Genomic DNA, 9,915 nt, shown 5'->3' on the forward strand with positions numbered 1-9,915 from the left:
GAAACTAAGCATTGTGTCGCCTAAATGAAGTGTTCAGCACTTTGAGCTGTATCAGCATGTATGTAGTGATAGCTTTCTCAAGGTTCGTTTTACTGTCAGCTGTGACTGTGTAATGTGGTTTTATTGGTCCAAAGGACTCGGTGTGTACTCAATCATAGGGGCTGAATTTAAGTTAGAGAGTAAACGGACAGGGGTTTGGTGCACATGGGCACCAGTGCTCCCTCCACTTTCAGATTTTTAATTTTTTTAAAATCTCACACTTCTATTTCTCCAAAAATTATGGCATTAAATATGTAGATAGATATGTACACGAGAAGTCCACGCAAAATAGTCTCGGTAAAAAATACTTTAAATTTTTAAAAATACAAAATAAACAAATTTCTGACAAAAAGACATACTACTATTTTAATACTATTATACTACCATTTGCTGTCACAAATTTGTCTTTTTTATATTTCCCAAAATACAATGTATTTTTTAATGGTACTTTTTTGCATACACACATGCTATACATATCTTTCTATATATTTAACACCATAATTTTTAGAGACACATAAGTGTGAGATTTTAAAATTTTCAAAAATCTAAAATTGAAGGGAACACTGGTGCCCATGTGTCAAAGACACCTTTTGAGAGTAAACCTCCTACCTGAAGCTTAACCATTTAATAAATAGGTGTAGATACGCCATATTTTACTGCCATGTATGAATTGGCCTTAGGATGTAGAGCCACATGCTCAAGAAATTTAAATATTGAGTAACCGGTGGATAAGCTTCCTGCGTGACAAAGTGAAGCAGCACAAAGAGGAAGTAAAGAAGAAAGTACTTGTATTCACCATCATCTGAAACTATTTTGAAGTAGGATTTCAAAAACTGAATAGTGGATGGCTAAGCTATATATATCTTAGCTTCTACCTGTCTCCACTGGTTGGCTGATGCAGGGATGCATGCCTATTTTGTGATAAATTAACCGGGTTGTTTTTTCTTGCGTAAAAATTAACCTGAGAACAACTTCCTTCACCAAAAGAATGAAAAGCAAATCGCTAGCCCGCAGACCAAACAACCCAGCACGGTCCGGATCCGCTCCTGAACTCCCGTCAAATCCACCGTGACCTGCTCCTGCAGACCCACAAAACAAAATTAGGAGGAGGTGTGTTAACCGTTATGCTGAACCAATCGACATAATTTATCCCTGAGAAATTAAGTCTAGCTGAGTAGAGTCCAGGTATATAAACTAAGAGCTATCTTCACAAAAAAAAAAAAAAACTAAGAGCTAGATGTTGAACAATTTTTCATATGTCCTTGTTCGATCCTATGAAGAAATGTGGACCATGCACTGCAGAAAAATACGATACTGATCCTAATTTTCGCATCCAAGATACAGTAAATAACAAAACCAGTGGAATCAACATGGGTTAATTTGTCTGGTGTTTCATTATCGAGAAGACAATAGAAACAATGATCAGGACGATGCCAATAAATTCAGCAGCGGAGGCAACCTCGAACAGACCATCCACAAGAACAACCCCACATTTGTAATCATTAAAACAAATTTTCATTAGCTGATATAGAACCAAGTCAAGAGCTCGACAACTCACCAGACCCACATGTAGGATGGGCGTGGTGTGAGGCCAGACCATAAGCGGCGGCGGCACCTGGCTCATCAGCCCACTTTCTCCTGCTCACCGAGCTAGCATCAACAATATGGCTCCTCCTTAGCGCTATCAGGCAAGGAGCAACCTGAGCCGAGGCAAAGCCATGACGGTTGCAGACATAGGGGAGGTTGCAGACCTTGAGCGTGCACACGGCGCCCTCGCGCATGGAGAAGGACTGCGGCAGCAACCACCCGCGCTCGCCGCACTTCAGGTACGTGTCCCCTGGTGGCGTACGACAACCGCCCCGCACCGGCGCTACCCACCGTACTTCGTGGATGATTTGGACCTTCTGGGATGTTCACACACATCGAGGCCAGACCGCCAACACCACCGCCACCGGTGGCTGCTGGGGGCGCGCGGTTTAGAGGATTTGGAGGTGGGCGTGGACGCGGATAGAGAACGGCCGTATTTGCTGACCGGCGAGGATGTGGTAGCTTCTCCACCCAATCGGCAGGGTAGAACCGTGGGGGCGCTCCATGGTCTAACCAATCTGTGGGGTTTGATTTCCAACAACCTCCTCTTCTCCCTCTCCATGATCTAGATCAGAGATAGAGAGGAGGCGGCCGGCCACGTGGAGCTCGTACATGACTTATGGTGGTCAGAGAAAGATGTGCCGGCGATGTCCCTCTCCAGGATCCAGATCAGACATAGAGAGAGGGGAGAGCTTCCCATGGAGACTTCATATCATGGCCGATCTCGCTCCTACAAATGGCCCTGCCATTGATGCCGGTGAGTTGCCCCGAGAAGAGGATGGATGAACTGAGGGGAGGGGGTGAGCACCACCGGCAGGACGAACGGAAGAAGAGAGGAAAAGAAAAGGAGAAGATGCGTGGGATGGGTTACCGTGCCACCGCTTTGACCGAGCTGACAGACAGACAGACCCAGCGCACCAATACTTTAGCTATAGCTACACCGAAAACAACTAAGACAACGTATCACCGAAACAAAAGAAAGTAACATAGAGCTACATACACACGTGGCCGCATCGCATCAGCCCCGCTTCCAACAAAAATCGCAGAGTGCACCCCAACTACACACAGAAAACGCACTACTGGAACTAAAACATCCAAACTGTATATGTGTCATCACTATATTAATCCAGAAAAAGCCCCAAAATTCTAATAAAAAAGATGTTTGTTCCCAAATAGTATAGTAGTTATTGTCGCTTATGTTTATTTTCCATGGTAAGAAAAACAACATAAGGAAATAATTGATGGAAAATTCTTTATTTGTCCAAAAATCATGAGATCAATTGTATTGGAAAGATAATTTAATTTGTGACCCACAAGAAAAAATCATGTTAATTGAATGTGTAGATCAAAAGTTATAGGACTTTGAAGTTCTATATTTTAGAGTGTAGCATCCTAAACTAAGACGCTACCCTCTTTGCCTTAGAAACCAAGCCTAACATGTTTTATGTAACCTCGGTGAGCATGACGCCGAGATAACGATGCTACCGTATAAGGGCTAGCTCTCAAAATCAAGGACATTACCGTATCCATCTTTTGGCACGCTGACAATTCCACAACGCCGCCCCATAGGTCGGCACTACCATGTAGAGGATAGCGTTGGATGACAGACGCCACATGCCGGCCTGCTGCATCATGGTGGCGGGGACTTAGCGGGCCAATATGTGCGTGATTTGTCCTTGTTGCCATGTCCGATTGGCTACCGCGAAGGCGGTGGAGGTAGTTCCCTTCCGCTCGGCTGCGGTGCTGCTACCCCTAGCCCTGCTACCTTCCCTCACCTCGTCTAGGCCATGCGTCAATGACCACAGGGTGACGGCGAGGATGGCTTCAAGACCGTGGTGGCATGTGCTTGTGGGTGGAAGGATGGGTGGAGCACTTCGGATTGACCGGGATGGTGGTGTTGGGGCTTGTGAGAAATCCATGTCGGCTAATCGACACAGTGAGCCGGTGACGCCTAAGGGTGCCGCCTTGGCTTCCTAGAGGGTGTCGGGTGTACCCCCTCCTCTATCCTTTCGTGTACTGGGGGAAACCCTAGGATTAGTTTGGACAGCTCTGTTGTCGTTCTCCTTGTTGAAGTGGTATGCGACGATTAAGAGTGATAGGAGCATGGTAGGACTTCTCCAAAAGCCGCAACGATGGCGGGTCTCCTTGTTCTTGTCGGTCTGCCGGTGTCGGCATTTTTTATTAACATAGCGGGCGAAGCCTATTTCAAGGAAAAGAGTCCATTTTGGGGAATAGTTTTCACCATAATTTATCTTGTGCAATAGTTTTTCTTAAAGTTAGTTTTGTAAGAAAAAAAGATCGCCCCGTTGGTACATATAGCTCTCTTCCCGAATCCCGACGCGCATTCTCACCTCCTCCTCCTCCTCTCTCTCTCCTCGCGCCGAACCCCAGGCGAAGCTCCTCGCCGGAATCAGGTAAGCTCGACCACGGCATCCGATCTGCCCAAACCCGATCTCCGGCTCTATCTCCCCTGATCCACCATTCTCCCTAAATCTCGTTGGATCCCTTTTTTTTCACGGATCTCGTGAGAAATTTACTTGATCTGTTTCATCGCGAGTAGATCTGCGCCAACTTCCTCGCGGATTACGACATTTCCTTGGCGCCTAGGTGTGTAAGACCTCGCAGGGATCGACGTCGCCAGTATTGGATGCGTAGGCGGCGCGTCCGTTTTGTGTTGTTAGGACTTGGGATCTAATAGACGTCCAATCTTCGAGCTCGATCTGACGGACTTTCGGACTGTGTGCTGCAGGTGACCAGAGGGCGAGATGGGGCTCGCGTTCGGGAAGCTCTTCAGCCGGCTTTTCGCCAAGAAGGAGATGCGGATCCTCATGGTCGGTCTCGATGCCGCCGGAAAGACCACCATCCTCTACAAGCTTAAGCTCGGCGAGATCGTCACCACCATCCCAACAATTGGTAACAAATGATCCCCCATCTCATCTTATGGGCTTGCATCTTGCTCAGTTTTTAACTTCTTGATTGAACTTTGTATATCTGTAGGTTTGGTGTTTAAATATATAATTATAAGATTTTGATAACCAGGCCAACCTATCAACAATATGAACCAGGGGCTAGCCATATGGTTTATTGCCACCAAAGACCCTATTGATGCGCGCACTTATGCATTAGTTTGTTTAAATGGAACAATGACTACACAATATGCTAATACATTCCTATTTATGTGGTACAGAAAACCGTGTTAATATTTTAGGTGTTACCGAACTGCTTAGGCTATCACTGTTTTGTTTCTGCTAGAGTGGCATGCTATATGGCCTGAGGTTAATGCCTCCCATGTTATGTGGACAAACGTGGTAAACTTTCCTTAAATTGCATTGGCCAACAACTACCAAGGAAAGTGTCATCCTGCACTTCTATCCTAGCACAACATTTGTTGATCTTTTGTATCCTCGGACCAAACCTCTTAGAGAACTGTTATTTGACAGTGTATGTTATTTTAGTCACAGTTTTGACGTGGTGTGTTTGATGTTATAGAATGCTGCATGATGTAAAGGCATGGACTTGAGCGAAATTTATATCAGGATCATTTTTTTGCCTAGTTTGTGTCAGCCAAATTTGCCACAGACGTGTCATGCCATACTCTTCTATGTAATCGCAAGATTACTTGACCTTATATGTGGTTGAACCATCTGGTCCCTTGATTAACTGTTACTTGACATTGTTCATCATTGGGTGCCTTGTCATAATTTGGATTCCTATCTAATGTGCCAGTAAATTCCCTCGAGTGCTTTATAGTAGTGCATCCCTTTAGGATGTGACTATATTTGATGGGTGCATACTGTAAGGGTGAACATATTGAGATTTATTCTTTGAAGTACCATGAAGTGGTTAGTGAGATTTATTGAGAAGTTTGTGCGTACTCCTGGCCGCTCCTATATATGTTTTGTTCTTGAGTTGAAACTTGATTGTTGTTTACTTCAATATGCAGGGTTCAATGTTGAGACTGTGGAGTACAAGAACATTAGTTTCACCGTCTGGGATGTCGGGGGTCAGGACAAGGTATGAATATCAGTATGCATCTTAAATCCTTTATTGTTTTGCACATCTCCTCTACTGTCTACCATATGGAATCTATTATCTCCTTTTTCTGTACCGCCAATTTTTTTTAAATTCTCCACCTTTTTCATTACTGAACCTGTCTCTTTCTTGAACATCTTTTTTATATTTTTATTTCATTTGTAATTGTTCCTCGTTTGATACTGTATTCTGCTTTATTCCGCTTTGGTGAAAACAGATCAGACCTCTCTGGAGGCATTACTTCCAGAACACCCAGGGGCTTATCTTTGTCGTGGACAGCAATGACAGGGATCGTGTTGTTGAAGCTAGGGATGAGCTCCATAGGATGCTTAATGAGGTAAGATACTCTCCTTGATGACCTTTATGTTTTCATATGTATAACGTGGCAATTAATTTTTAAATCAACTCTTGAATTTCACACCTTAATAATGCTAGGCTTATTAATAAAACTTGAAGCCACTGCTTTTGATATCCAGGTGATACTATATTTTAAAAAATCAAGCCATTGCTTTGGCATGTAATATAGTATTGTTGCAATAGGGTGGAAAATGATTTTTATATTAGCTCACTATTTAATAGTCGATCATTCCATCCAGTGGCATCACTTCTTTAGTAAAGGCACATATTGATTGTGTTTATTTAGGATGCTAACATGTGCTAATGTTACCGCGCTATGTATGTTATTGAGTTAGTTTTGAATAAGAATTAGTATAACTCACTTGAATTTGTGGCAGGATGAGTTGCGTGATGCTGTGTTGCTTGTCTTTGCCAACAAACAAGATCTTCCAAATGCTATGAATGCTGCTGAGATCACTGATAAGCTTGGTTTACATTCTCTACGGCAGCGACACTGGTAAGAAAGTAAATACAATTTGAATGTTTAGGTAAATATATTGCATAAATTCCAAAACCAGGGACATATATGCTTGCAGCTTCTTTATGGTGCCAGTGCTGAAAGCGTTTAAGAATGCTGGCATCGCATCTGGCCAATTTTCTTTATGTTATTAAGTTATTATTAACTAATCAAAGAATTTCATGTAAGCAACAAATGGTACAACGAAGTGGGCTTGTTGTTCTACTTATATTCATGTTGCATGATTGAATGATTCAGGTAGTAACTAGAGCATATCGTGGCAAAGAGACATGCTTTTCTCTTGCTTCGACTTGTCTTCTGTATATAGCATATTCACAAAGATCACTGGAAGATGCAGAACCAAAACCAGATGAGGTCAAACCCTATAATAAAAGTCAAAAAGCCTTTTGTAGTCAGGAAAAATCATGTATACCAACACTGATCTGCAAAGACTTATGGGGTCAATTGAGTCCACAGCCTGAATGTGGCACCGACACTTGAGGGGGTTAGGCGTGTTTTCGGTTTTTGCACCCACCCCTACGCCAAATCTAGATCAACGATGATAAAATGTAGTCTTTCCCAAGTACATTGGACTCCATCAATTGAACTTTATCGTGCCCAAACTGGGCTTATATGTGGCATGATCATATCAATTTGTCATTCATGGAGTGACTGTTGGGTCCAATTTGTTTTGCTCACTGGCGCTTAGATCGACAGGTTGCTAGTAGCCTGACAACCAGCTACCCTCAATCGTGCTCCTAATTAGTTTCTCATTTTACCACTGACTATTCATTGCTAAGTGGAAATAACAGAGAGGATCAGAGAAGTAGCCATAGGCTGTTCAAATACATATTTAAATTGCATCATGTCTTTTCCTGTAAAAGATGGCCAGTTCTTTTGCTGTCCATCTCAATATAATTGTACATCTTTTCTGCCTTCAGAGTCTAAGAACTTAGTAAGACTTGATTGGCAGCGTATGAATGAGAGATTACAACATGTAGTAGAATTGTTGCACCGCTGTTATACCTGGTATTAGATAGCTTTTTCTATTGTCTTTTAAATCTGCTCGTTACAGGTACATACAGAGCACTTGCGCCACATCTGGGGAGGGTCTGTACGAGGGTCTGGACTGGCTGTCCAGCAACATTGCCAGCAAGGTGTGCATTTCTTTTCTTTATCCTGTTTCTGAAAAATCATTTAGTTTTGGAAGAGTTGACTTATTATGCGTACTTGAATCCACTTCTATGGAATATTCCTGAGACATACTCTACTGCAGGCTTGAGGCTATGAGTTATCGAGGCTCTCCAGTCAACTTGGAGCTATGGATGTTATGACCCTAGGGTTGTTGTTATCTGCTATTTCAGTCTCTTAGACATTGCATACACTAAAATATTTTTTGAGCTTGTTATAACCAAGGATTTCAATGTTCCCTGTAGTTTCGAATGTTTGCACATTTTCAATTTTTACTCCAGGCCTTTCCAGTACCATGTCTCTGCTATTCTTGAAGTCTGATGAACTTGTCCCTTTTGTTTACTCGCCATATTAGTCTGAAAATTGCCCATGTATAGTGTGGTGCTTTTGTGAAATGTTCAGGTGACAGAGATATGATGCGTGCTGGTTGTACTAGAATTGAGTACAAGTGCGTGATTCCCTTACGCGAAAGACCCTATCTGCCATTGTAAAAGAGCCATCAGTGCCACAAAAAGACCCCCTAACGATTTCACGTTGGTTCAGCGTCGTGATGTAGTTGGATCGTTTGAGGCAGAAAAAAGAGAAAAAGAGGGGCAGCCTGAGCTGTCAAAAACCCTACCATATTCCCTTGAGCCGCCGCCTCTTGCGCTCCCCTCCCCTTGATGTCGCCGCCTCTTGTGTCCTCCTTGTGTTGTGTGTTCCCCTTCCTGGAGACTCCGTGTGGCTGCCGCTATTTCCCTCTCCATCCTTGTTGGCAACATTGCAGGCGCAGCGTTGATGCTAGTGACCGCTCCCTCGCTTGTTACCCCGCGCCTCCTCCTCTCCGATCTGCTCCACGGCGCCCCTCATTCAATTCCTCACCCCCGGGGGCGCACCCTCTCTTGTCGCCTACGACATCTTAGGCCCTTGTCGTTGCCTACTCCTTCCTCCCCGAGCCGACCCTCTCTTGTCGCCTACGACATCTTAGGCCATTGTCGTTGCCTACTCCTTCCTCCTCGAGCCTTTGTTTAGGATGTAGAGTCAGACAAGTGGAGGATGAGGTCGTCCTCCTCCTGGGCGTCTAGGTTGCACGGACAAATTAGGAGTCCGCGATGATCGGCCTCCCCTGCCCTCCACCATCTCCTTCACCCTACTTGTCACAACCCTACCGGCCTACTCCACCACCACCGAGCCCCACTTCTCCATGTCGCTCCCCATTGCTTTCATCTCGCCTTCCGCGGAGCTCAGCAGGTAGAGCACAACATCCATCCATTGAGAGAGGGGGCGACCGCCAAGCAACACGAGAGAAGGGTGATTGAGGTGGACTACCCATCCGAAAATGGCGTATTAGAAAATCATAGGTCATCTCTCCGTTCACTCAATGTCATTTCTTCTGTCACTTACGTTGGCAGGGAATTGCTGCTTGGTGTCATGTCCACCGGCTGAGCGGCGAGGCGAAGTTGCCGCTGCTGATAATGGTAGTACTTCCGTGAAGAGGTAGTCGACTGGCAATGCGTCCATGGACCAGCGTCGGTGTTTCAGACTGTTCCAGTAGCATGTGCTATTTTTTGGATTTGTTTCTTCAAGTTATAATATGAATATCTGTGCTTAGTTTGTTTCTTAGCCTGCTAGATTGGATGAAATAGTTAGGAAATAAGCCATATATTGAAATAGTAGCAATGCTTAGTCTCCTACACTCCTATCAACATTCTTTTGTGTTTCCTCAGTACTTCAGGTGAGATAACCATTGTTTTCCAATGCATATTCATATTTCCAAACTGCAGGTGAGATAACCAGTGTTTTCCAATCCATATTCATATTTGGGAACTATCAAACATTTATAAACCTTGGTTGCTGTATTCTATTTCCTCACTTTTGCGTGATTATTCATGACTGCCATGATCACTGACGTTTTTTTTCTTTGTAATTGTAGCAATAGGTTGGTATGGTGCTTCCATTGATCATAATGGTTGCAAGTGAGATAAGTGTCCACTCTAATTGTAATGTCCTTTTGAGTACAGACTTATCAACTGATGTTTATTTTCTTACATTTAAAGGAAATTCATGTCTGAATGTGTTCTACATATATTTGTTCGGTAAAATTATAGCATGGATGTCCAGCCGTTTCTTTCAGGTTTGCATTTTCTATTTAGAAGCCGTTGCGCTTGTCTCGGCAGCACGAAGAACTAGGCCTTGATAGGTTTTAGGTGTCTCCCCTGTTCTTGTTTTAAATC

At 43.8% G+C, this 9,915-nt stretch overlaps 1 protein-coding gene across 2 annotated transcripts; it reads left to right on the forward strand.

Moving 5' to 3' along the window:
* Positions 1 to 3,939: 3,939 nt before the first annotated feature.
* On the forward strand, positions 3,940 to 8,044 carry LOC124685426 (ADP-ribosylation factor 1). Of its 2 annotated transcripts, none has more exons than XM_047219772.1 (7): positions 3,940 to 4,040; positions 4,376 to 4,539; positions 5,570 to 5,640; positions 5,876 to 5,995; positions 6,393 to 6,511; positions 7,587 to 7,668; positions 7,788 to 8,044. In XM_047219772.1, exons 2-7 carry the CDS (start codon positions 4,392 to 4,394, stop codon positions 7,791 to 7,793), a joined length of 546 nt encoding a protein of 181 aa, XP_047075728.1. In that variant the 5' UTR covers positions 3,940 to 4,040; positions 4,376 to 4,391; the 3' UTR covers positions 7,794 to 8,044. The 2 variants fall into 2 exon arrangements, with proteins under 2 accessions (XP_047075728.1, XP_047075729.1); XM_047219773.1 differs by lacking the exon at positions 3,940 to 4,040 and adding an exon at positions 4,181 to 4,233.
* The last annotated feature ends 1,871 nt before the right edge of the window (positions 8,045 to 9,915 follow it).

The sequence above is a fragment of the Lolium rigidum genome, chromosome 1 (genome assembly GCF_022539505.1).
Source record: "Lolium rigidum isolate FL_2022 chromosome 1, APGP_CSIRO_Lrig_0.1, whole genome shotgun sequence".
Lineage (NCBI taxonomy): Eukaryota > Viridiplantae > Streptophyta > Magnoliopsida > Poales > Poaceae > Lolium > Lolium rigidum.

Coding starts and splice junctions, on each gene's coding strand:
- LOC124685426 (XM_047219772.1), top strand. CDS start 4,392: ATGGGGCTCGCGTTCGGGAAGCTCTTCAGCCGGCTTTTCGCCAAGAAG. Junction 4,540..5,569: donor CACCACCATCCCAACAATTG/GTAACAAATGAT, acceptor TTCAATATGCAG/GGTTCAATGTTGAGACTGTG. Junction 6,512..7,586: donor TCTCTACGGCAGCGACACTG/GTAAGAAAGTAA, acceptor TGCTCGTTACAG/GTACATACAGAGCACTTGCG.